At 41.0% G+C, this 27,568-nt stretch overlaps 2 protein-coding genes across 4 annotated transcripts in view; both read right to left on the reverse strand.

Moving 5' to 3' along the window:
* Positions 1–1,561: 1,561 nt before the first annotated feature.
* UGDH (UDP-glucose 6-dehydrogenase) lies at positions 1,562–16,315 on the reverse strand. 2 transcript variants are annotated; one of them, XM_063401798.1, is made up of 12 exons: positions 16,117–16,315; positions 15,281–15,449; positions 12,993–13,094; positions 11,438–11,638; positions 11,154–11,351; positions 10,544–10,691; positions 9,161–9,255; positions 7,730–7,860; positions 6,903–7,036; positions 5,726–5,817; positions 5,530–5,640; positions 1,562–2,818 (listed from the first exon to the last, which is right to left on the reverse strand). In XM_063401798.1, the coding sequence occupies exons 2-12, from the start codon at positions 15,440–15,442 to the stop codon at positions 2,708–2,710; spliced, it is 1,485 nt and encodes a 494-aa protein (XP_063257868.1). In that variant the 5' UTR covers positions 15,443–15,449; positions 16,117–16,315; the 3' UTR covers positions 1,562–2,707. The 2 variants fall into 2 exon arrangements, with proteins under 2 accessions (XP_063257868.1, XP_063257867.1); XM_063401797.1 differs by having other exon boundaries at positions 15,281–15,452.
* A 5,594-nt stretch (positions 16,316–21,909) lies between these two features.
* SMIM14 (small integral membrane protein 14) overlaps positions 21,910–27,568 on the reverse strand; it is a 56,003-nt gene continuing 50,344 nt past the window's right edge. For both annotated transcript variants that reach the window (XM_063401805.1, XM_063401806.1), the window contains exons 4-5: positions 26,575–26,723; positions 21,910–26,068 (exon numbers count right to left, since the gene is read on the reverse strand). In XM_063401805.1, coding sequence (XP_063257875.1) covers positions 26,036–26,068; positions 26,575–26,723 — 182 coding nt within the window. In that variant the 3' untranslated portion in view covers positions 21,910–26,035. The remainder of the gene's footprint in view (positions 26,069–26,574; positions 26,724–27,568) is intronic.

The following is a 27,568-nucleotide window of genomic DNA, read 5'->3' on the forward strand; positions in this document are numbered from 1 at the left end:
AGTGCTCAAGCCTTCATAACAGGAACACTGGTCATGTCCAGTTCTTATTTCCCAGGTACCTGTGCTCTGAAGATGATGGCTTATGATTCACAGTGCTGCACAAGCTTCTGGAGCTCTTGTTTGGCCTGTGGTAAGGTTCCCTGGCATGTATGCAAGGTACGTATTGCTGTGTCCTGAAGGAATGTTCCACTGGATTCATCCCCCAGTCCCAGTTCTCCCACTACAAGAATGCAGCCACCAAAAAACTAAGTTGACTCTAAGAATGCAAGCAAAATGCCAGTACTACTTTTACCTCTTACTGCTCTTGAGAAAGGATCTGCTGCTCCCCCTTTGCTAAGAGAGGGAAGTGAGAGTGATCCCACTGTAATGAACTTGGCCATTCTTTAATATCTTTATGACTAACCCACAAGTCACAATTCAGGCTTTGACTAATTCTGCAGGAGAAACAGGGTAGCAATAGGGGGAACAGCATTTAGTTTTTCCATCTCTTTGGGATGGCTTGTGAAAAGCCATCTCAAATCTCTGGAACCCTTGCACATTCCTAAAAGGAGCAATACAGGGTTGTTACACAAGAGTAACAGTTCATCATCTGCTTCAAACTGATGAAGACAGGTCCCATACAAAGGCACTACTATTACAGGTATGTGCAGGTTTCAGAAAGGCATCCTGATTTTCTCACACCTCTCCTCACCATCCTAGTTAAGATGGGCCCTGAAGCAGTGCCATGCTAACCTGAACAGTCAAGGACAAGAGATCCTTGAGTAAAACTTGATAATTGTAATCTTCTTAATCCCAACGAAGCAGTGACCAGCCTGCCCTCTCAGATGCTACAGAGCCAGAGGCAGCCAGGAGGACACTCACTGGCAAACCCAGGGTGATCTGCCCCTTGGATCACAGTGCTTACAAGGGCTGCATTGCAGCTCTTGCTGCATCCCAGGGTTGTTACGTGAAAGCAGCACTAGTCAATAGGGAGGAGGAAATGGCATGATGAAAGAGGACAGTTTGATTTTAAGCCCCCATAATTCCCACTCACTTTGAGTGGCTTTTGATGTGTGAAAAATCTTACAGTAGGACAAAAAGCCTCAGGCGTATTTGCCTGAAGTGGCAGATGACTGCTGCAGAGTAAGTCCCTATGTGGAAGCCATTAACATGCAGAATCTGGAAGCATCTGGTTCAAGGACACAGCTATTTCAGTTAGGTATCACTGTCTTGTACTGTTTACCCAATTTGTTATAAAAGTTCCTTAAATCTTCAAGTAACTGTCCTGAGGCTTAAACTGTATCTACATTTCTGTGGGTAAGCAGTTACAGTAACAGCACTCATTACCAAGACACTGATCTTCCCTCCTGTTTAACTATTGATACACCACGCTTGAAGGCACACCAGTTGAATAATTCAGATAGTATTATTTGACCAGTTGCAGGATAATTCTCTACTATCCCAACACTATTATTCAACTAAGATGTCCGTATCTTCTACTCTGAAACCTGTTCATGGTCATCCTTCTCTACCTTCCCCTCCATTTCACAACCCCACGCAACAAGCCAAACACTGACAAACATTGTCATCTCAAGGATTTTAATAGCACTGGCCAATTGAGAATAATAAAAAACAAGTAGAAACAAAGTAACAGTAAAGGCAAAATTATCAAGAGAACATTGGACGTATTCATTCATGCTAGTCAGATGAGGTAGGAAGCTGATTTATGGGGCTGAATTTATTTTTAATAATTTCTTCACAGCAGAGATAAATTTTTTGCAGATTTTTGAAAAAGACTGCATTCAGATGGAGTATGTAAGGAAGGAAAAAGATAACCATCAGGTAACATTGAAGCCAATGTTTATTTTCTACTTGGGCTGATACCAAATTAGGTAATTCTCCTTAAATTCAGTGTTCAAACAAGCAGAATGCTCCTCTGCTGAAGACAGGCTGTGTTGCTGTAACTCAGGGAATACTTGCCCCAGGAATCTGATTAAATCAAAAATGTGTGGCTGCACATGGAATGTAGGCAAGACAACCAAAGAATGAAAACTGAAGATCTGCCAGTGGATCAGGTTGTAACTGCTGTCCACTGGCACAAATTACACGATTGATACCTGCAGAACTATCTGGTCTCCCAAAAGATGTGTCAGTGCCAATGGACCCCAAACCAGGACTGGGGCGTTATTGTTGAAGTCAGTTCTACCTTAGAATTGGACCTAAACCCTACCAATTTACTTAGAAATGATCTTTTGACTTCAATGCCAGTTAGAGCACACAATGAACGAGGCAAAGAATTACCCCAAAAGAAAATAAAAATTGGTGAGACCAAAGTTCCAGTCTATAGATCACAGTTTATGTGGACTGATTACAGTCTATAACTGGACCAAGTTAAAAAGATATTCTATTTCTTTTGTTTTCATATCATTTGAAATAATTAAAGTGCTGTTTAGGAACATTTCTGGAAGCAGAAATCTGCAGTTTGAAGGTAACTTTTTCACTTAAAAGATGATTCGTTATTAAAAACAGGTTTGTACCATCTTCAGTAACCAAAAAAAATTGCTATAAAAATAGAGATTTGAAAATAGACTGAATTCACATGTACCAGGTACCATTTCTAGTGTAAAATTGGTTTAGTTTATGAAAAATATATTTTCTTAAAAAAAGCATAGGCTTACAGTATTATCACTAAGAAGATCCACAGAATTCCTTCAGTATCTATTAAACATTATACTCTAGGCTTTTTGACAGGTGGATCCTGCAGGCTGAATTTAGGAATTTCACATGAAGAAGCAAAAGGAATTCTTTTGGCTGACACCTTCTTCCCAATTGTTTCAATCTGAAAGAGAAACACATTTAATGAGTGTGACAAGCTAACAATCATGTCAACCTATGAGGAATCTACAAAGAACACATTTTATGAACATTAGAATAAAGCAAGCCACAAAGCACAGCATGCCCAAGGACAGATTCTGTGACTGGAGTTGCAAAGAGTTTGTTTAGAAACCAAAACAACCAACCAGCCTTTTACAGGTGCCTGCTTTGCCTATTTAAAGCTGCATCTTGACAATTTGAACATTCATCTGTCTCACCTTCCATAGGACTACAAATACCAACACCATAAAATGTTTCTGGGTATTCAGACTCCTCTTACTGAAGATTTATACTAAATTAGCACAGAAGAAGCTTTTTCCCTCCATAATGCAGTAGGCTGGTTTTGAAGCAACACAACTCTGAAAGGCTAAAGGCAACCAACACAAGTGAAAACCTGTAACAAAGCCAACACACACAAGCCAGATCTGGCAAAATTCAAAGAGCAAGGCAAATTCCCCTAATTTCTAGGTCAGACTAATGTGAATCACTAAGGACAGAGCTTGTAGAAGACAAAACACCAGCTATGTAAGATAGTTCAGACACTCAGTAAATAAGCAGAACTGTAGCTTTCCTCTTAAGCAATGCAGGTCAAATGCAAAGCTCCAAAAGACAAAGTGCTTCAACTATTCTATTTTAACAAAGTTTTGATGAATATATTCTAGGCAGACATCTGAGTTAATGCTAAAGAGCATTGTTTAAACTGTCAGGAGAGCTGTATGTACCATATTTGCCCTTTAGCAGCTTCAAGTGCCTGGTTAAATGGATTTATACAAGCTGGTTCACAAACAGTGTACATACCTGTAGCTTAAACAGGGAAAAATATCAAGATAGAAATCCTATAGCCATTATGAGAATAAGCACAGTACTCAGGAGTACACGGAATGAAAAATGACTGAAACGTGCATCTGATCTGGCTTGCAGATTTTGTTCTTATGGTGTCTGGCTGAGATGCTTCTATCAGATTATTTGGGGATTTAGTGATTTTAGTATTAGTCAAATTCCATCTATGCTGAAAGTGCTTCAAGCCCCTCAATCAAGGCTTACTCTGCTTTCGCTGCTTGAGACCTGAGCAGACTTTTTTCTCAAATCAGAAATTACTCTGCCTAGAATCAAAGGGTTTCCCATTCATATCTTCTGAATTAAGCTTTAACAGTGGAAACAGGTTATAATTGAAATGTTAGGTGTGTTTAAAGTTGTTTAAACTCCAGTTTGAGAAAAAAAATTTAAACTACTCAAATTCAAACGGTTGGATTTGATACAATGGAATTGCTATTAGCATCAGGCTGTCTAATGAAACTGCTTGTAACAAGGGAAGTTAAAAGACTAGGGCACTAAAAACTTAAATTTTGGGATTGTCCATTTAAGACAAAATCCCTTTTATTATTTTATGCAGAAAATATAGGTCAACTGTTAAATGCCTTTGCAATGATATTCTAGATGAAAAATCTGGATAGTAAACCTGGATGACTAATTGCATTCTGGATGGCAAACTCACAAATTGGTTAAAAATTCAACTAGTATTTCATGGAAGAAACATACAGTCTCTGATCTATAAATTCTTTAAGCCACAGAAGACTTCAGAAGAGAAATTCCTAGGAGAAATATTACACAGATCAGCACTTGATATAGAATTTGCTATTAGCTTAGCAAAACACTTAGCTAAAAAGTTAAGCTTCTGTGTCCTCTCTCTGGTATAAACAAACACCATTGTTTGGATCTTCTAGCTGATCTTAATCAAACACAGAGGACTAAAAGGACTTAATCAGTCATCTCCTCCAGCCTCTCATGTAATACTTGAGCATTTCACTATCTTCAGATACATCTTTGCATTCACTGCTTTCACCTCCAACACCAGCCAGCTTTGTTATGCAAACCTGAAGGAGAAGAATCCAAAACATCCCTTAATAGTTTGTCCAAGTGAAGATCTCACTGACTGATAAGTGTTTAAATCTATGTCTCCAGTGAACCTGCTTATGTCTTTTGTGAAGAGCAAAAGTGGTACTTACAGCTTACATTTACTTCTGTAGGAAGTGTTTTGCTATTCTGTTACTCTCAATTTCAAAAGCTTTGGGGTTTTTGTTTGTTTGTTTGTTGTTTTGTTTGTTTGTTTTGTTTTTTGTTTTGTTGTTTGTTTTTTTGTTTTTTTTGGTGATACTAAACTAAGTCCAAGTAGGGGCTATACCATAGGTTTTAACATACAAACTCAGCCCTTCTGCTGGGTGGCAGCAGCAAAGACTGCAGGTCTGGAAGAAACAGTGAAGGGGCTGATTTTAGATATCATGCCTAGAATAAATCTGGGCAGAGGATTTAGCGGTTTTTCACATTTATCTCCTAACTGTCCATCACTTCCCTGCTGCAAAGAAGGGCAGAGCAGCATTCAGCTGTTAGATTCATGGTTGCACTCTGTGACCTCAGGTGTCTCTTCCAGCCTGAATGATTCTAAGGCAGGTTTATACTGCACAATGTTGATGGCACAGCCTCAACTGTAAAAGCACATCAGTCAAAGTAGTAAGATAGTGGAGGAAAACAGTACTAATGAACACTTAAGAACAGAGAGATTTACATTGAAATCCTCACCTCTAAAGGTTGTTTTCCCTTGCTACTCAGTCACTGAAGAAGGAGAGCAATAGGGAAGAGAGCAGAAAGAAACATAAGAAGCATCACCCAGATGATTACCTGGAAGCCAATGATTTGTAGCTCATTGTGAAGATCATCTAGAACTCTCCTACCATCAAAGATAAATGCAGGCTTGAGCATTTTCTTATGAATACGTTCATAATCCAACTCCTGTAAAAAGTAATTAAAGCCAATAGAATAAATAACTAGCGTAACACTATTTTTTCCTTTAGTTTAAATTAAAGATAACATTTACCTTAAACATGTCCCATTCAGTGCAAATTACAAGGGCATGAGCTCCATCACAGGCTTCATAGGGATCTTTACTGATAGTGACCAACCGAGACACTGTAACAGAAGGAACAGTTTTATTCTGTGTGACTTTGGCATCAATCTGGCACATTTCCAGCAAACAAGTCTCCTTCCTTGCCCTACACAAACAAGTTTCAAGTCACTCACCTAAAGATATTTTCTACCAAGATACTTAATATTTTGGTTTTACTTATTTAAATGAAAGCAGGCCGTACCTGGCATCTGAGTAGTCAGGGCACTTAAATGTTTGAAGTCAAGCATTCAAATTCGATGTAAACAGCACGTCTCTAGAATTTGAAGGTACTACGGAGTGCTCAAATGCCAACTCTCACAAAGGTCCTCGGCTGTATAACAGCAGCACATCACAATTTCTATTTAACACTAAGTCCACACTACAGAAGAGACACACATGGCTCCCCAGGGGCTGCCTGAGCAGCTGCCTAGAGGCAAGCCTCCCCTTTCCCTCCAATTCAAGGGCATGTCTAATAATATAACACCTTTCATTTGTCATCACAGCTCAGTTTGCTCCATTCTCTTCCCCTCTAAAAGCCTCAACTATTCTCCCCATCCAGCAGCTCCGTTCCTCCTCTCCCCATAAGAAAACAGGAGTCCCAAATACCCCTTACCTCTGTAATCATAGGTGATTATTTTAAAGTGTTCTTGAATGTCAGAGAACCAAGTAATTTGGAAGTGATATGAGGGAAGGGAGAATGCTCAATAGTGCATTCCAGAATCACTTTTTTATTTCTATTTTAGATATGTAAGAAAGAACTAATATAGAACTTGGAGCACAAAGGAACTGTCAGAACTAGTCTGTCCTTCTGGACGTTCTTCTTTCCCATCCTTTTACTTATTCAGAGATAAAATTCTAGTCATCTATTCAAATGAGTGTTTATTGAAAGAAAAATATCCAATAGTTGAGAATTCGCACTTATCTAAAAAAGCTACAGGGAAAGGAAGAAGAATGAGAGTAATCCTCTGGGCTATAACAATTTTCCAGTAAGTGCAACTAACAGCACAATGATGTCATGCTGAAAATGAATTTTAAATATTTAAACAGAGCCATGTATATTGAGAATAGGGTGGGAAGAGGGGAATAAACTTTATATGAAAACTCTTACCTTGGTTATCTTCTGAGACACCCAGATGTGAGAGATCAAAGATGATTTGCTCCTTAGGTACTTTAGGGTCATAGATATGCAGCTTTGCTCCTTCATCCATTAAATACTTGCTAATGTATATACTGGATGACTCTCTAGGGAAGAGAATCAATCAGTTAAAGAACCAGGTGGCATGTTCCAAGTAATGAAAGTTTTCAAGTACCATGATACGCAATGCCAGAGTTTTTATATCATCTTTACATTAAATATCGTAGTAGCAACCATGCCAGCAGGAAATCTGTAATCTTGATGGACACCAAGGAGAACAGTATGAAAAGGTTTGTATCTCTTTTGCTGAATTGTCCAAGAAACTTAAGTCTGATGACTCCTAATGACCAAAATTATAAAGGCTTAGAGTTTATAAGTTTTCCCCACAAACTGCAGTTGAAGAGTTGTATTAAGTTTGACCTTTATAAAATATTAGAATTAACCACTTCAGGAAATCAAGCTGACACTGATTTCACAAAGCAACTTAGAACCAGCTGCAAAAGTGTTTGCACTCTTTTCTGTGGAGAATGGAAGGAGTCTGTCAAAATCTATCTTTGCCTGTGCAAGTTAATAAGGACTAGAATTATCTGCAACTTCTGCATGATTCAGGTCTGTTGTAGAGGTCAAGAATCAGTTCTCACCCATTAAAGAAAAACTAATCCTTGTTACAAACCAATTCAGTCACAAGGAAAAAAGGGTCCCATATCCAGCTATTAATTCAGTTCCGTGGTGGGCATTAGCTTGGTGGCTGGTGACAGCTGTAAGGAATTCAGGCTGGTGAACTGAGCTTGTTTGCTTACCTTGTGTCCCCAGTATCCTTTTTGAAAGCAAACCCTAAAATAGCAATCTTCTTGTCAGTGACAGTATTAAACAAGCTGTCGATAATGCGGGAAGCAAATCTTCTTCTCTGGTAATCATTCATGTCTATTACCTGAAATTATACAAGCCATGATGGTACAGAAAGGGGCCATTTTAAACTATAAACAGATTCTATTAATAATAAAGCCAAACTATCCACACATAAATTCAATAGAGGCTTAAAAGAGAAAGCTAAGCATTTTTACTCAGTATCATAAGCAATCTGAAGATACATTAATTTATCAAATTTTGAGATAAATCCTATTTAATGAGTGAATACTGATGGACATATACACATCTTAACATGCATTATCTAGTTTAAAAGCTAAGACTTTTTTCACACTGCTTTTTTTTAAAAAAATTAAAACTTACTGCTTTCCATGTCTCTGCCTAGAACACAATTTCAATGTTAGGGTACTTGCTGTCACATGGACGTCCCATTGCCAGACCTACACTGGCAATGTGACACATTCACACTTTTTTACATGCCATGTGTAACAACTATGAGAATATTTTCAGCTATTTTAATCCACACTGACAGATACCAATACAGAAAACTTGTGTAATTCAACCACACTTAAATGCTTCTCTTTTGTTATTATATGCAAGCCTTCCAGCTGTTCCTGGATTGGAGAAGAGTGAAGGGAAAAAAGGCTAACCAAAATGAAGACCAAAAAAACCAAAGCTGCTAATAAGGTAAGAAAATCATGAACTTGGTATTCTGGGGGCATCTGTGGGGCAGCTTTACACTTGACCACCACAGACAAATCAGGACAATAAACCAAAGGGGATTTTTGACCATACCACACAGATCAAAGCTTCTTGGTCAGGACTAGGAAGAAAGGTGTGGTGCTTTCACTGGTTAATAGGGAAATGCTTGCTAGAACAGACTGGGTATCATTGCTGCATTGGAGCCAGGCCTCAGAGCATCCCTATCTTCCCAACCATTCCTAACTTTAAACCAGAGAATAACAGCAACCATGTTCATTTAAAAAAAATAGCAAGATCTACTGAGTTCTTTCAGAACTGTAAAAGTAGACCCTGAGGAAAAGCTCACAAGTTCTGAATTCAAAGTGGACAGATACCCAACTGCAAAAGAAAGACAGGAGACACATGCTTCTACTTCACATTTTCTACTGCTGCTAGACAGCATCACAATCCATTTGATCCCAGTAACTGAATTCACCCCAAACAAGCCTAAGCACCCACAAGTATCAAATGCCAGTGTTAGGCCAAGGGCCCTGAAATGTAAAGGTGATCAGCTCCTTAGAGCTGAAACAAAGTTTGTGTGGACAATGCTTAAAAGCTCAACGCCTGAAAGGTGAGTGCTGAAGAAACACCACCCTCTGAAAAAATTGGTGAAGAACTTGTACCTGTTGCCAGTAGCGAGCTACCTCAGGCAAGTTCAGTGCCTCACAGAGGTACACTAAATTCAAGACATCCTTCTGAAAACAGCTACCTCCAAACCCTGAAAGAGAAAGCAGTTATGTTACAGGTGACTTAAAGTACTGATCCAAGACAGTCTGTGGAACCAAGTAGTTTTTGGCAATCACTGACATAGTCAGCATTATCATTTTTCCCAGTATTTCACTGCTAGCAAATGAAAAACCTTAATCTCTTAAAATCCAACTCCTGAACCTACTTACTTTGTTAATTACAGAAGGCTTAATTATGCTTCAAGTTACACTGATATCAATAGAAATTTTAACACAGAAACCTGAGCTGAAAGGCAACTATGGGCTATTATTAAATGTAGGTAGACAAGATCCTGGGCCTGTTCTCCCTCCACCTCAAGATTTAGACTAATATTTCTCAAAACAAGTGTGTTAGATTAGGTTCCTTCCTCTTGCACCCCAAATGGATATCTAATCATTGCCAAGAACCAAAGATCACCACAGGTGACCAAGGGAGAACCGAGACAGAGGGATTCTTGAACCTAGAACTTTGCTCAGCAAGCAGTCCCAGAAACTACATACTGTAGAAGGAATTTTAACAACCTAGTAGCAATTTTTGGTAATGCATTTGCTATCCATTTTTCACTCTTATATGGACTCTAGGATAAGTTATATATAATAAGGTTTTTTAAGGCTCACTTTCTAGCATGAAACCATATAGAGAGGCTTTAATCTTGTTCTGAAGTTTCGAAGTTTGATGCACCAATCACCACTTCATCACATTTTACTCTCATAAATCTAATCCAGAAATGACTGTATATGGCATTTAGTGCCAGGGCCTAGCTGACAAGATGGTCGTTGGTCAAAGGTTGGACTCAATCTTGCAGGTCTTTTCCAACCTTATGATCTTATCAATTCATCCTACAAATTAGAAGCTGTCTTCACACATTCTGAGCTACAGGTATTCTGTCCCTCAAGACAGCAACTCCCAAACAAAACTGGCAGCAATGTCCAAACAAAACTGCAGCAGTGGCAATTGGGAAGACATCTTAGAAAGCACTGTCATCAGTGATGCTTCAGAAAAATTAAGTCATAGCTTTCTTTCCAGTGTCACAGGCAGGGTGAACCATGCACTCTGAACTCTCCAGTTTCAGGTTGCTGGGTCTGGAGCAACCTCAGTTCTACATATTTTACCAGAAAAACGAATTTATACTAGTACTCTACAGCAATATTTTCTTACATTAAGCACTTCTAATGATGTAGAAAATTTTAGAGAATCAGATTACTTATTTCAAAACATGACTATTGCACTATTAAACAGAAGCCCAGCAAGGAAAAAGAAAGGAGGAATTTTTCATTTACCAACACTGGCTTTGAGAAATTTATTTCCAATTCTTTGGTCAGTTCCAATAGCTCTTGCTACTTCTTCAACATCTGCTCCTGTAGCTTCACACAGAGCACTGATTGAATTAATGCTGCTGATTCTTTGGGCAAGGAAAGCATTAGCTGCCTGCAAATAAAAAGCATAGTAAAGAACTTCATTTTTCCAGAAACCAAGATGTCCACAGACCAAGGGGAGTTGCTACTGAAGGGATTACTTTAGTATCTATGCAACTCCATTGATATACAAAAGGGTAACATAATGAGTTTAATATATAGATGCCAGTTAATGGGATTTAAGCAAAACAAGATAATGCTTAACTTGCAGAGTTGGAACAGTTTTATGACAGCAATCAGTTTCTGCAGCACTGGATGTTTGCTCTCAGTAATAACTAACAGCAGTAAAAGTGAGAAAAGGACTTCACAGAAAGTCTGAATCACCTATTAACTAGTCAGTTGAAAACTGGAAAAGATCAATATCCTTTGACATATGCATTGGGTCCTCCCAACTTCACCTGTCTTTCCTAGCTGCATCACTCAGTGTCAACAAAACTTCTGAGCTTTGCAGACTACAGCAAGGAGCAACACTAACCAGTTTGGAAAGTTCTGATGACCACGTATTGGTTGTGAGGATTTTTTCTTTGGGCACCCAGTGCTCATAAACAGCACACAGAGCACGGACAGCTTTCTGTCCCTCTGGAGAGTCATCTCCACCGATAAGCACTCTGTCTGGGTTCTTCAGGTCCTTGATGGCCGTTCCTTCAGCAAGGAACTCCGGGTTAGACAGCACCTACACACACAGGGGAAAAACATCAACAAGTAAAAACCAAAAGTAACGGCCAGCCTTTAAATGCACAACTCAAAGATTATGTTTACCTGCAAATCCAAGTTAGGCTTAGTATTAGCATCAAAGATTCGACGAATGCTCTCTGCAGCACGCACTGGAACTGTGCTTTTCTCAGTGACAATTTTATAGCCATTTGAATTCTGTACAATTCTTCTAGCGCAAGCTTCAATGTACTTCAGATCAGCTGCTCGGCCTTTTCCCATTCCATAGGTCTTTGTTGGTGTATTAACCTAATCACAAATATGTGTAAGGGGAAGAAATGTTACAGGTCAGTACCTCTTGTGTTAAGAGGCAAGGTGAAATTATTCAGACTGAAGGACATTTTCCTTCTCAGAGGAAGGAAAATGCTTCTACCCCATAATTATTCTGCTTACCACATCAGATGAAGAAGTATTAGCTGTCTAAAGTATCCATTTTGTTTTCTACAGAAAGCTCACTATTCACTGGTCTCTATTCAAACAGGATTTAAACAAGAGCAATTCATAGCAGCTCTACAGGCTTTGGTGAAATAATCCTTATTCTGCAAACACCAGTAATTTCTTCATGATTATGGTCAGCCACTTTTTGTTACTTGCGTCACACTAGGGGTGCAAAGACTCATGTAAGAATCTTGTGGCCAGTGAGGCAACTATAGTTTAAACTCACTTTGCAATGAAACCTAAGCATAGGGCTGATGAAAATTAGTGTACTGATGTACACAGAAAAGACAACGTGAGGGAAAACATGTCGTTTCCATTCAGACAGAGGGTCCTTTTCATTATAAATGGAAAGAAGAAATGGCAACAATGTGTAAAACACAAAGGCTTATTTTGAACCAGGGACAGGTGGCAATATATGGGCTGTATTAGTGGTTGTCATCCAGCCACATGGCATTTATTTTAGACTTAATGAATGAAGAAAAATACTGTCAGAAAGGGAGCTCCATACTACAGCACCCTAACAAAGAGGAGACCTCAAGGAAAAACAACTTTAACAAAAAACTTAACTGTGGCCTACCAAAGCAAATAGCAATCAGTTATTTTGGATTCTGTATTAGTAACAACCTCAAGATTACAAAATCTCTGTTCATCTTTGACTTAATCCTCTTTCTAGTGGTGTCAGTAACTTTGAAATATTAAAGCCATCCCTGTTTCCATTAATACACTATTTTGAAAAGCTTCTAGAAATTGGTCATCTTTGTAACCAAATAACCAGCATATGATTTTGCATATCTGTCTAGGAATTTTATCATTATTATCCAGGTCCCACAGATTTCACTAGTATACTGCAATGACAGAACTCCACTGCACTCTGCTCTGACTCCATACACCTAACCAAGTTAAACATCAACATTACCATTTTGACTTAGAACCTGATCATTTGTAAAAGCTGCTACTGGCTATAAGAAAAACATATAAAAAGCTTATTTAACACTTTTCCCACAGTACACAGAAAGGCAAGGAGAAATCTGTGACACAATGGCATGACATTGCTAACAGAACTACATGACAAAACAAAGGCAACTTCCTCAAAGAAAAGCAACATAATTATTTGATAAGAAAGATAAAAAAGATAAACACAACCACCTTCTTCTCCTAAACTTACAGAAATAAATACAAGATCAGCTTCTCTAATGGCATCATCAATACTTGTGGAAAAAAAGAGGTTTTTTCCTCGACAGGATTCTACTACTTCTTGTAAGCCCGGCTGAAAAAGAAGCAGAAAAAAAACCAGTTAAGATTAATGCAGTTAGAAGACCAGCAAACTCTATGTCCAAAGATAATTTCAGATAAAGAAAGATTTCCCTTTTTGCCCCATCAGTGTAGCATGTTTTGAGTATGGCAGAAGTAGAGCTTCTGAAGATGTATACAGTAAAAAAAGTTAAGGTCTTTCTTATTCAAAATGCTGTCCTGAAACTTTCAGCCACACTGAATTGCTTATTTGCACAGCCAGATTTTAGCTTTCAGTTACTCCCATGCTCAGTTCTACTGCCACATGAAGCAATTAGAGAAATACCTGTAGAGCGATGTTAAGTAGACTCAAGAGGAAGTCTTAAAATATTCCCTAGAGTGCAAACAAAGAGGTGGTCCAAGTTCTCCTTTTCCCTCTTTCCATGATCCCCTCAATATCAGATCTAAAACTGCTTCAGCACAAAAAAACACCCCGTGAAGTCTTCCACTGAGTAAGCAAGCCCAGATCCAGTGAAGGATAGGCAGCAGAGACACACAGGAAATCAAGACCACTCCTTTTAGCAACCATCCATATTTGGGCCAGATTAAACTTATCATGGCACTGCTCCTACGGTGTGGAAGAATTACAACAGCCATAATATGATGAAACGCTTTCCAGAGACACATACGGTGCTGGAACACTTTCCCTTCTCTTAACATTTCCACTCAGAGAAAAGAGGCAGGAGGTCATATAAATTAGCAATCCTTTGTGCTAGAATGGTCTTAAAAAATCTTTAAGCAAAATATATCTGTCACAGATAAAAGAAGCTTTTACTTTTTGTTTGAATAGCTAGTCATGCACTTTCACGTGGCAATCTTATCTCCAACTTGAGACACCTATCATGACATTAGATATTTAAGTAAATGCCAGAAAGGCAAAGGTTCACTGGAGGGAGAGAAGAAAGCAAAGCAACTTTCTTATGCAAGACATTTTTACTGCCTCATTTTATATCAAATACTATCCATGTAGAAGAAAAACAAAGGTCAGAACAGGCAAAATAACATGTCTTACAACCCATCGAATATTTCAGCAATGGTCTTACTATGGGATGTAAATGGAAAGGCAGCCCACTAGACAATTTCTGACACTGAAAAGAAACAATCCAACCCAAAAGAACACAGAAACCTCACTGTGCAATGACTCAATTTTACAACTGTCTGAACTAACTCTTGGCAGGTTTTGTACATTCTTTGTAAGCAAAGGACACCATTTCAGGAAACAGATGTTACAAGTTTGGTGTTTTTACTAAAAAAAACCATGCCAAGGCGAGTTCTACTTCAGCTCATTCAGTCTAAGTGTTAAGAGAAAGCAAAATACTTGCTTTCAAAAACTTTATTCATGTCTCACCTGCTAATCTGAACATTATACACAGTTTCTTTTGAATTTATATGACAAAGGAGGTCTATTCATCTTGACTTAGTCACAGTATAGCTCTGATTTTAAGAGGGAAGAAGACTTCTTATAGCAAAAGAGCAACTGTTAGTACCAGTCAGATGCTTTGTCTTTCAGAGATGAGTGAAGTTTTCACTCCTATTAAAGAACTCAAATCTATAAAAACTGTATTTCATGAAAGAATGAAGGGGGAAAAAAGAGATCTATTCTTTTATGATGAAAAATAGTGGAAATCAACAAATGCTAAGAGAAGCAAAATAAAAAAATGCTTTATGTCTTTTCAAATTAATGTAGTTCTGTAGTGAAGGAATGACGGTGTGGTACATTTATTTGGCCTAGACTTTCCAGGCCAGATTGAAGATTTTCAATTACTCAGTTTCAATTATTGATTTTCAAACACATTTATATTGTGCTACAACACAGCGGGTAATATCTGTAATTGAGCAAGAGGACTATGTGATGATCAAATCAGGTCCCAAAAGAAAGTCAGCATGATTTAGCACAATTCACTATATATAGAACTACATTTTCCTTACTAGGCCCTTCATATAATCATTAATACACATCTGCACCAGCTGCATTAAGCTATTTTTAAAATCTGGTTTAATGAGCAGTAGTGCCAAGCAGCTGCTCCAGAATACCCTTTCTGAAGGACGTCATTGATGTGCTAAGCTTGACAAGCTTCAGAAATGGGCAGTGGGGAAATGCCATGGAGTGGGTGGTAAGCAAAGGCGACACGGGCAGGAGGAAGAGAGAACAGTGCTGTTTACCTCGTAGATTGGGAGCGTGTCTGAATTCCAGGCATTGATTCTGGCCTCATTGACATCCACAACAGTAACTTTGATACTGGGGCACATTTGCGCAATAACACTACAGGTTGGCCCACCAACATAACCAGCACCAATGCAGCAAATCTTCTTAATTTCAAACATGGTTGCTCTACTAAGAGAAGGGGGAAATGGGAAAACAGGAGTTACAAATTAAAATACCGGCCAACAATTCAAGGAAAACAGAGTATTAGTGATTTCAGATTTTATTATGCTGCAGCCAACAGAACTGATCTCTTACGGCTGATCTCTTGAAATGAGCTGCTTACTCCTCTCGCCAACCCGGGAAGGTTTTGGAGCCTGTCCCTCACCGGAGCCTCAGCATACACAGATCACTAAAGAAGCGTTTCTGCGGTCGCTCTGAGTCACGACACCCCCAGCACCACCCTCGGGCCGAGGAACTGCTGATGCCACGGCAGTGCCGGGCAGGAGCAGCGCCCGCCGCCGCAGACAGCGCTCGGCGGGGCCGGGCGCGGCCTCAGGCTGCGGCCACAGCCGCGCCGGGACCCCGGGCCGCGCCCTGCTCCCGGAGCCCCTCGCCGGGAAGGGCAGGCCCAGCTCCCGCCTCCTCCCCGAAGAACGGTGCGGGCCGAGCTGACCGCGCTGCCCCGAGCCGGGCTGGGCCGGGCCAGGCCCGCGGGCTCCATCCCCGGGAGCGTAGCGGGAAGGGAGCGGCTCCCCGGCCGCGCCCCGGCCCCGCGCTCTGGGGCGGGAAGGGGCCCCCGGACAGCAGCGGGGGCACTGGCGGCCGGCACCGCAGCCGCAGCACGGACACTTACCGCGGGCAAGCAGGCGCGGTCCGGCCCCGGCGCCGCGGATCGAGCGGGAGCGCTGCGGCGGGGACGCGAGGGGGGATGCTCGGGGAGGATGCGCGCCGAGCTCAACGCGACGCTGTGCTGCGAAGGGAGCGGCAGCCCCGGCGGCCGCTATTTAAAGGGCCGCGGCGGGCCCGGGGCGGCTGCTTCATGGCGAGGACGCCGAGCGAGGCCGTCCCGCCTCCCCCTTCCCCTGGGGGCGGAGAAGGGCGCCGGCCCGCCCGCCCGCGCTCCCCGCCCGCCGCGGAGCCGCCGAATGGCCGCGGGACACCTCGGGCAGGCCCGGCCCCGCCCGGCCCCCGGGGCGCGCGGCTGAGGGGCCGCAGGGGCCCCGGGCACGGCTGGGAGCTCCGGGCCTGGCCGGGAGCTGCGGGGCTCGGCCGCTGAACTGCTCCTGCCTTCTGCCTCGGGGTATTTTTGTAAGAGAACTTAATTGTGGTGGTTGAATAATTTTTTTGTCCTTCAGCGGTGGTTACTGGGAAGTAAAGAAGGCGGTGTGCAGTCTTTCTCCTGTACCGTAGCACCGTCTCAACAAAGAGAAGTGAAGGCAAACGTGGATAGGTTATAGTAAAGTTCAGTGTTTAAAGTCCAGGCTGTGAATATTGCCCAGAGGAAGGAAAAAAGACGAATTTGCACTCTTGCTCTTGTAACCTGGGCACTGCCCAGGGACCTCTTGCCTCGCAGTGTTAAAGTTCTCAGACACTGCTCCTGCCCTTTGTAAACACGGTATGGTATTAGTATAGCACATCTGACTTTGGGAGCAGAAAGATTGTGAGAAATCTGCCGTCTTTTCTTCTCCACCATATTTAAGTTCACTTACACTGCCTCTCGTAGAAACTGGGTGTGGGGTTTTGCTCAATCTGCATTGTTAGTGATTTAAACAGATTACAATTTCTGTGTTAAATGTTGTCAGACTAGCTGGATAATCCATGCATGTTCTTGGAACTAAAGAATTACCTTGTTCTTACATGGCATTTTCATCCATAGCTCTTAAAATATGTATATTTTTTAAATGAATCATTATTGCTGTTTTATATTTTATCCTGTTACTACTTTGGAGGATCTGGTCTTTCCCTAGAAGAATCTCTACCTATTCAAGTGAGTACATACTGTAATCACAGGTCCTTTAGAAGTGCCTGTAAAATGCGTGTGTTTCTACTGAAAGAGCCTACTGAGGTTTGCAGTCAGTGCAGGATCCTGGCACATTCAGTGTGGTTAGCCAAAGAACCGCCTGGCGAAGGCGCAGGGTTCACTGTGTTTATTCTGAAGTAAAAACAAGTCATTCTTTTTCTCACTGCTTACTGGCACAGCTGTCTCAGATTCAAACACATCTGGGTTTGTTTTTTTTTCCAGGGAAACGTAAGCAAAGCAAATAGAAGCTCAGCAAGTGACTCAGAAGTCAGTCTCACCTATACCATCCTCTTCAAACCCCCATCTATCTCCTTAGGTCTCAGAATAGCCATGAATGTGTACATTTGTACTGCCAGAATGTTATCTGGTCCCTGTGTACCAGCCAGAGCAAAAACCACTTCAGGTCCTTTAAGTGGTCCCCTGGGGGCGTTGGTGAGTGTGCTTAGTGTGTGCCTGGCACACAAGGAGTGGATTTTCTAGAAACAGGAAGGGTCCAGTGGTTGTGTGCAAGGCCTTGTGTGTGTGACAAGGACTTCCCTCTGCCTGCTGGTGTATGTGTGGGTAGTTAGTGGTTCATTAGAGTTATCTAAAACCTCCAAGTTACTGAGTTTGCTAAGAAAGAGGGCAAGAGCTTCAGAGCCTTCCTCGGCTGGTGGGGTTCAGGAGTACTTACCTCAGGAGAGTGCTGTGTGCTGAGGATGATAAAGGAACATGTGGATCTAACTCTCCATCTGCATCTATGCTACTTGCCAGGGATGTCCAGAAGGGATATTTTTTGAATTTGGTAATCATGGCCCTTTTGGGAGAAGAAAGGTCTGGGTTATCGTCTGTTATTTGAGAGCTGTTTCAAATGTCTGAACAGCCCTTGGACAGGCAGTGGACCCCAGTCCCTTTCCTTGTACCAAAGGACCTTCCCTGATAATATAGACACTCACACCCCTGCCTGGGATGTTGATCTCGCATTCTCTCTTACAAACAACACACCCTGAAAGGTTGGACTGCGATCTTGGAGGTCTTTTCCAGCCTAAATGATTCTGTGAAAGGATAAGGACAAGGGCTGCTTTTGTTTCCCTATAGCCTACACTCTGGTGGTGAGGGCACCGCAGGCAGATTAAAAAATGCAGAGCTCAAGAGATTGCAATGAAAATAGTGTGAAGTTTGGGTCTCCCCTCTTCTTACAGAAAAAATGTCTGAATTACTGGATGGGATCTTGGTTTTTCCATTCAGGCAGACCCATCATTTACTAGGATGTTGAATTCTTTGCAGCATGCAGATGTAAGAAAGCTTATGTAAGGCTGCTGCAAAGCAGATGAGGCCGGTCCACTGTTGGCCATTTTTTAAAGTAAAAGTTGTGAATTCTGCTCTGTTTCTTTGAAGGCTCAGTGTAGACTGTGAATACTTCTGCAGTGCAGGAGGAACGGGATTTCAGGTGTATGTTTGTCTTTAGCATTGGCAATCGACTAGGTCAGGCGAATCCTTCTTCCAGCATATTGGGTTTGAGGCCACACCTCTGCCTTTCCAGAAACCAAGTGAGGATTGATCTGAATGCCAAAGGTGGGTGAAGGGGCCACTTTTCACCTCCCATGTACAAGCTGTTCCATTGTGCAAGAGAGAAATCATGATTTATGAAGGATTTGGGGGATAGGGGAAGGAGAGGGAAGACAAAGAGCAAGTGAGTGCATGCTTGCATAATCTCCTGGCTGGCACCCTGATTTTGGAGGTGAGAGGAAAAGCCAGCAAGGAACTCTAGATATTAAAGAAGTTTTGAATCCTGTCTGGTTACTGTTTAATGTCAGACTGCTTGCCAACCAGATTTAGCTGATCATTAACTAAAGGCAGCTGAGTTTGTGTAATCAGTTTCTGACACTAACATATGACACAGATTCAACAACCACCATCGTCTGTCAAGCCTTTCTTTAACTTTTGAGAAAGCACGACTGGTACGCAACCCCACCTGCAACTGGGAAATCTGAGGTACTCAGCAACAGTCCCAGGCTGAGGCACAGAAGTGCCCAGAAGACCAGTTGGATCAGTATTTGAATCCATGCTTTGTATTTTATGTTGAGAAAGGAAGGAGATGCAGCTAAAGAGATTATTCAGGGCATGTGGCACTGGGCATGTGTGTAAAAAGGCTCTGACAGCTGCATAAAGCAGCTATATGCCATTTTTGAACACAGGCAGATGACAACCTGAGCTCTGCGTGTGCTCAGCACCAACATTGTCTTGCTACAAGAGATGTTTTCTGCCTAGCATGTCCGTCTTTACACCCTCTCCTCATCTCCACCTTTCTGGTTCATCAGAACTTTGACATTGCTAAACAGTTTGACAATTTGCTCAAACATCTTCTGATTAATCTAATACAGTATTTTCTTTGTTGGTGACAACCAGCCTCTCAAACTGCACTTACTGGTAAAATTTCTTGTAAAATGGAGTGCATTTTTGGTCAGGTTCAACATGCTTGTTTGTATAGGGCATGGAACATCTGGACAATAACATCATCAGGTCTCATGTACAATATTGCCTTGTAAATAAAACCCCAAAACCCTGCAGGATTAAAACTTTTGAAAGTTTTAAGAACTCTGATGAAAATATTCTGTCAAACCCCATTCTTTAAGTTACTGCATAACAATGTTTTGTTTCCCAGTACATGACCTTCCTCTAATTACATTATTTAAAGCTCTCGGTATAGACAGAATTTATTCACACTTCCTTCCAGGCATGATTACATTTGGTTATCTGTGGTTTTGTAAGTGGCTTTTTTTTTTCATTCTCTTCTGATGTTTTTCTGGAAACCACATCCTTCATAGCAGCCATCAAAGCTTTTCTCCAGAAGCAATGCAGTGGGCAGCAGCATTGCTTTTCTGAACACGGGGTACACTGCAGCTCCCACCAGGAGAGCCATTTCAGCTAACAGCCATCTCAATGAAACAGTGAGAAAACATTAAATGCTGAAACTAATGCAGTGGGAGTAAGACCAGCCACACAAGACACTGCTTTTCATCACTGCCCCACTGGAGAGAAATTGTCTTGTAGCATCCCCACTTTAAAAGGTTTTACTCAGCTGAGCTGTCCCAGTGCAGTAACAGTTGTTTGTATAAAATAAGGTGAAGATTTGGTCCACCCTCATGGTACTAAAAGCTAATTTGGCTTAATCTCTCCCCCTTACATACTGAAGCCCAACACAAGCATACAGCAGGAGGGGGTGTCAGAGACAAGACGCATTTGTGATTCAAATTGCAAGCTAATATTTGATGAAGGGGGGGATGATTATTTGGATTTTCTATTTTAAACAAGGCTGCATGAAATCACTAAGGGAGTTGAAGAAACCCAGTTTTTACTCATCATCATAAGGAAGCAGATTATGATGCATTACATGCAGTGTTCGGTGTAGTGCCAGTCCTGTGGAGGCTTCTTTGGGTTGTTTTCTTGCTAATCATATTCATCTCATCATTTATCATTTAAAGTTCTGCCCTAAATTGAACACCTTTTTTAAGGTTTGCTTTTTGTATCAAACCAATAGCTGTGACCTTCAGAATATTGTACAGTGGTGGGGTTTTTCACTGGTCTGCTAAAGGAAACTATTTTCTCATCTCCAGGATCTTCTGCATTTTTAAGGAAAGTTTTTGCAGCAGAAAAAATTAATTTTAAACCAGTTTTAAGTCTGAAAACTACATAGTCACAAAAATTATTCCTCTGTTTCATCATTTATAGCTTGGAAGATGTAACAAAAAACCTATAAATGTAACCTTGGCAAACACTTTAACAAGTGTACTTAGAAGTTTAGCTTTCGTTTTAGGGGTTATTTATAATCCCATGCTTAAGTAAAAGGGTAAATTTTGATGAGCAGACATTAATCAAACAAGATCTGATTAAGATCTTGTACTTTCTAGATTGACTCAAATGCTTGTTGTTGTTATTATATTACTCTGGTTTGTTTCTGATTCTCTGGTATTTATTACCACTGTCTCATGATAGCTGCATATGATTTTAAACCCCAATGCTCCCCTGGTTCTCCTTTTCTTCCTCAGATCAACAAAGGAATCCCTAATGAGGGATCTGAGTTGCTGTTGAGGTAATGCTCAGAATTTTGTGCTCTGCTTCCAGAGAAGAGCACTGCACTTCATGGGAACAGTGAGGAAGCAGCAGGGCTCTCCTCCTCCTACGCACTGTCTTAGAGCCATTGCAGCATCTTCCTTCCTCAGAGTAGGTCTGGGCCCAACACTGCCAAGATCTAGAACTAGAAAACAGATTGCAAATCCCAAAGTAGTAGGATTTGATCTAAAACAAAGTAACACAATCAGCATATTTGTCAGTACTTTTCTTACTGTATTATTTCTTACTTTCTACATTGCATAACTACTTTGAAGAGCAAAAGGCAGACGCATCCATGTTGGTCGTCAAAGTATCTCAAACCTTGGAAACTGCTTTTTATTTTTCTGTCTTGCTTGAGATACGTACAGTAGACAAGTGTCCATTAGAAAAGTTAGAATTTACATTTTTAAAGTTACACAGGTGACACACTATTTTTACTGATTCTTATTTTTAGATGATTTCAAATTACCTTAGAAATTGATAGGTTAGTGTAGTCCTATATCTTATATAAAAACTAAAAGACAAAGACAAAAGTTTACTAATGATTGCTATTTATTAAGTCAATAAAAAGTGCATAGTACAAGCCCTTTATCCCAATCCAAGTACTCAGTAAAAGATTACTAGGAAACTGCAAATGGCACAGATGATTTTTTGTTTGGCATAATTCAGATATTTGAAACCACCGATTTACATTAAGTACATGACATTGTCACTCTTCCTTTTTCAATCATGGATATTACAAGGCTAAGTGATCTGCAGACAGTGCATGAATACATATGATTTCTCATTTCAGAGTATAGTAATTGTGTTAAGCAGACTCTAAAAATACTATTGTTTTACCAAAGTTAAGGTATAATTGTAAATTTCCCTCCATATTTCCCAAGTTGCTACAACTTGCATCTCTTACTAACCAAGCTTAAAACCATCATTACAGAACTGATCATATCCTGGAGCTTTGCATACCACTAATCTCTTCCATACTTCCCAAAATTGACCATAAACATCTGTAACCATGATACAATTATTTAATTGCAAATTACATCACTAAAGGCCAGATTTCTGCCACCCTTACTAAAGCTGCTACTAGTACATTATCTCAGAGTAGTTCCACAAACTTCAGTGCAACTACTTGTTGAGTAAGGCACTATTTAACACAAATAAGAGTGGCAAAATACAGTCCTATGGTTAGTTACTTTTATTTTAATTAAGAATGCTGATCTGAAGTTTCTATCTTGGAGACAGTATCTGAATTAAAAAGGCATACATTTTGATGTGGGATAGTGGCCTGGCTCTTTAGTAAAACATTTTACAATAAAATATTTCCAATTTTTTTTCTTTTACATAGAAAATTTAAAATAGCAATTTACATGAGGAAAGCATACATGTATAAAATCACTGGGACAATTAGAGGAATTTCAAGCAAAGACATTTCATTTAAAGGTAAACCACAACATTCCTCTGAACAAAAAGTTCATTTGCCAAGACTCTTAGAGCTGGGTGCACGTGGTAAGTTTTATAAATACGTAAACAGACATTTAAGTGAGACTGATCCTCACAAGTAAGGAGCATCTCCTGTAAATCTCACCAGCTCCCAAGTAGTGCTCTGTCTGAATAGAAGCCTTTTTTAGGTTTTTAATCAGTTGGAAGCTCGTTTTATGCCTCCAGCAGTGAAGAATTCTGGCCAAAAATCCTTGGAGAAAAAAGGTCTGTCTGGGAGACTATATGTTTCCTTCTGGGTTCAACAAAATGGTGCTGTATTACTTGTTCTGAACAGTATCCCAAACATAAATGTACATGGAAGGCTAAAAGCAAGCACGGCCAAGTGTTTGTCCCAGTGACATCTTTACACAGTGTTTGTGGCCTGTACATTATTAGACATAATGGGACAGGTTCTCTCAGCTTCTCCCCTGCAGTTTCATTGCTTTACATGGCACTGCACTGATGTCATGGAGAGCACCTGGCCCAATCTTTTTTTTTTTTTATTGTTTAAACATGCTCCTATGCTTGGGAGCACACTATTCCTTAGAAATTCAAAGGTCAATTACATCAAATTACAGAAGCCCTTCTTCAGGTCTACACTGTACCTTTACAAGAAGGCTTAGCTGGCTCACCATTTACCGTGAAGAGCAAAACCCTGCCTCTGTCAACCATGGGATCTGATGTGAGATTTTTGTTAGAGCCCTGTTAGGGGTTAGGTTTCTTTCCTTTTGTTCCTTTTCATTTATGGAATTTTTCCCATAAGTTGCTAGGAAGCACTAACATCTGGGTAATTAAGAAAAACAAAAGAAGTGGCCAAGCTTGGGGAAGGAGGGCATCTGGTTGCACTTCTCTTACCTGGAGTTTCTCTCTGAGGGGCAGAGATACTGGAGAATTGGGCAGGGAAAGGATGGGGCTGGGGCAGCAGCTGCACTCTCCCTCTCTCAGCCTTGGAGGAGGACGGTCAGAGCTGCTGCTTGGGGAAGGGAACTCGCGGCTGCCATCGGAGCCCAGCCCAGAGCTGCTGCTTCTGCTGCTGTGGGGTGAGCCTCTGCTCCTGAGAGCAGCCACTGACGTGGGACCTCATTAACCCCCACCTCACTGAAAGAGGGACTTTTCACCATGTGCTCGGATGCCCGGGATTCTGAGCTCACCTCTCCCTGCCCTGCTGGGAGCGGGGCTGCCGCTGTCCCGCCCCTGCTGCTTTTCCAGCACCGCTCCGAGTTTTCTCTGGCCTTTAGGCACTGTAGCCTCGCACCCCCTGCCTGCTGAGACATCCTGCTTGGTGCTCCTCAGAGTCCTGCAGGGGCCCCGCCATCGGCTGCCCCAGGGGTTGTGCAGCAAAGCCTCTCCTCCGCCCCTTCCCGCCATCCCCGCCTGCTCCCCGCCCCACAGCGCCCCCTGCGGCCGTGGGCAATCGCCGCGCCCGCCCTGCGTGCCGGGAGCCAGCAGTGCCCCTGGCGGCCGTGAGCGGAACTGCACCAGGGGAACGCGCCCGCGGCCCAAAGGGGTCACCGCGTCCTGGTGCTGGGTGTTGTTAGTGCCAGAGTTGGTGTTGGTTGTTGGCTTTGTTATACAAACTGGTAAAGAACTGTTATTCCTATTCTCGTATCTTTGCCTGAGAGCCCCTTAATTTCAAAATCATAATAATAATAATTCAGAAGGAAGGGGGTTATATTTTCCATTCCAAGGGAGGTTCCTGCCTTCCTTAGCAGACACCTGCCTTTCAAGGACAAGCCTGTTAATACAAACCTTTTTGCGCTTTAGGTTAGTTCCTTCAGCTCCATAACTAAAGTCCTCATGAAATAAAGGTTTGTAGAGTAAGGCTTAGGATTTCCATATGTCTGTTCTACTGACATTTAAGGAAAGAAGTTTTATGTTGGTAACATAAAAATGTTCTTTACAATATTCTGATCAATTTTTCAATTTGAACAAGAAAAATATACAGTGTTGCTCTTCTGTACATCTTTAAAATGTTCTTAAATTAATGTACATAAAAAAAGTAATTCCCATTTGCCATAATGGGAGATGTGCACAGGTGTGTGCACAGCCACACATACACGCACTTAAACATACCACACATACATACAAATACTAGAGGGGAGAGACATGCCATATGTAGTCACCTGCAAGTTTGTTACTCTACAATTACAACTAGTAGATAAGGATGAAATGTTAAGAATTGCTGATAACATACAGGTGAAAAATCTTGAATAATCCAGTAGATGTTATATACCACAAGTTGGTAACTGGTAACTTCTTGGTATGATTTCATCCTGTCCAATATACATTACATCATGGCTAAAAACTTGTTAAGGTACCAATTATGAAACGACTATGCCAGGACAGAAAATTCTACTAAGTTCTTCTTACTAAATTTCTCTTTTGATAAAGTCTATAAGTAAACACACCTGGGTTTAAAGTATGGGTTTTTTTGACAACATATTGAATAAGACATACAATTTATTAATGAAAATGGCTAAATTAACTTTTTTGGTGGTATAATCTTTTGTGTAAAATTCTCAGTTTATAGATCAAAGCTTTGACAGTGGCAGTCGTCACATTCTCTTACGTGTGCACGCACACACACAGAGTATAATTCTAGTGGACATTCCATACTTTTGCCAGCAACCCTGAAAACTATGTTAATGGTCCAAAGACCAGAATAAAAGCTGCTCTGAAATCAGGGCAAATATAAGGGCAAATATAAGACAATTTCTATTTTTCAGCATGTAACGAAGTAATTCCAACCACAATATAACTCTCAAAAGCATACTGGAGAAGAAATATGAACTAATCTGAAGAAAAGTCAGTAATCTTCCATTCTTCTAGATGGACTGGGATTTTCTTTTTCTTTCGATGCATATCAGAAATCATGGCAAAGAAATTAGAAAGAGACTGAGTGGAATGTCCACAGTAACAGTAATAACCAAAAAACCCCTGCAATGCCTTACCATTATTCAAATTACAATCTTACAGGAATTGTAATAACATACAAAGCAAAAATTAACTTAAAATTGAAGTTGCTAAAAGCAGTTCATGAAGATTACTGCTGAATGATAACTCTGCTCTATATAAATGAGAAAAGGAAACCGTATTGAGTGGGGTTTAAGAGTAATCTGGTCACTTCGTTCATTTGGTCATGTAAGGTTTTAGCTGCTGAACTTTTCCAATACTGAATGCTCTAGTCCACTGGTGGAGCTGGTGGTTCTTGTCCCTTGGGAGAAGAAAGGAGGAAAAAAAAAGGCAGGTACACAATTAGAAACAGTGCTTCACATAGGAGGATTCAGCAATAGAAAAACTCAGAAGCGCTACACTGTGTTTTCTTTCATGGTTTTTCAACATCTCTTAAGATAATTAGAGTAAATGACCATCAAAAAACTATACTTTTTCCTGTATTAAGTGAGATTTTTCCATGATCCCACATCTAGGACAAAGATCATCCTTCTCAAACTATCATGCTGTAATTTTGTTTACTGACTTCTCTTAAAGCTGTGCTTGTCCCCTTTCACCTAAGAAGGCAGGAGGCAATTTCAACCGGGACAGACAGATTCCAGAAGGCACTGCACCTGCAGAAGTCATCCCACAGCAGGCCTCACACTTGGCCTTCATGTTTCCTTTCACTTTGGTTTCGCTCATTTTAATTTTTAATGGTGTATTAAACCAAAAGAGATTTAAGCTTATTATAGAATCTCCCTGCAGGGCACTTGAAGATGCACTTACATTGTGTTGGCTGGTTGCCTTTCCGGCTGTGTTTGATCCTCTTAGATTACTAGGTCTCAGTAAGAACAAGACAAGTGCAATCACCACCCAGGCCATCATTATCATGGCAAAGCTGATGCCATTGTCACCGGAGGAGTTTGGTCCTGGCACTACAGAGGAAGAAAACTCAGGTTGTAACAGAATAACAGCAGAGTTACCCATGTGAAAACAAAAATGCAATCTCAGAAAAAAAATCCCTGAAATATTTTTCAATGAAGTGTTCTGATTAGTCCCTCATTTTGGCTTTGAGACAGTGATATTTTTTATCACATTTCTTATCCATTGAAAAGAGAATAATTTATTTCATAATATTTCACTGGCATTCTCAGAACTATCATGAATATGTCTTAGTTCATATTAACTCCTCTGGAATTGCATTTTATGGAAATGGTTTGCTCCGGCTCACCCCTGGAAAGTGTATGGTTTATCTCAAGTCTGTATCCTCCCTGCAGTATCCTGTATCTGTAACTTCATTGGCTGGAGAATGTTACCGCGCCTACTTCAAAACTCCCTGTTAAGAGTGCAAACGGGGAAGGCTCGCCCTCTTTGCCCCTCTTTGCCTGGGAGGTCTCCAGAGGCTTCCCCTTCCCTCTCTCTCCTTCCCTTCCCCCTCTCCCTCAGTGACCATGCTGCCTTCCCAGGATAAGACTCCGAATAAACCCTCATCTCATCAGCACCCCACCGGCGTCTGGAGTCTCTTTACCTGCCAGCATGCAAACACCCACGACCCTAGAGCCCGGGGGGCTCCCAGGGAACCTGCCCCGGGGACCCCCCTTAAATCTAAAACACAGCAAACTCCTAGTGAACTGGAGATGATAAACATACTATTCACATTTTAGAAATCAAACTTGATGCAAAATATATTTATGTAGGAAAATCACCCATATGTATGTTGGCCTTTGGTTTTTTTGCCTCAAACAAATAAAACAACAAGACTAAACTGATGAAAGATTAG

This window comes from Prinia subflava, chromosome 7 (genome assembly GCF_021018805.1).
Source record: "Prinia subflava isolate CZ2003 ecotype Zambia chromosome 7, Cam_Psub_1.2, whole genome shotgun sequence".
NCBI lineage: Eukaryota > Metazoa > Chordata > Aves > Passeriformes > Cisticolidae > Prinia > Prinia subflava.

What these genes read in the sequence shown, in the direction of transcription:
- UGDH (XM_063401798.1), bottom strand. Translation starts at nt 15,442, where the DNA reads ATGTTTGAAATTAAGAAGATTTGCTGCATTGGTGCTGGTTATGTTGGT. An exon ending in ACACGCTCCCAATCTACGAG is followed by an intron (nt 13,095 to 15,280) that starts GTAAACAGCACT and finishes CTTCTTTTTCAG; the next exon opens with CCGGGCTTACAAGAAGTAGT. An exon ending in AAGGATACTGGGGACACAAG is followed by an intron (nt 7,037 to 7,729) that starts GTAAGCAAACAA and finishes TCTCTTCCCTAG; the next exon opens with AGAGTCATCCAGTATATACA.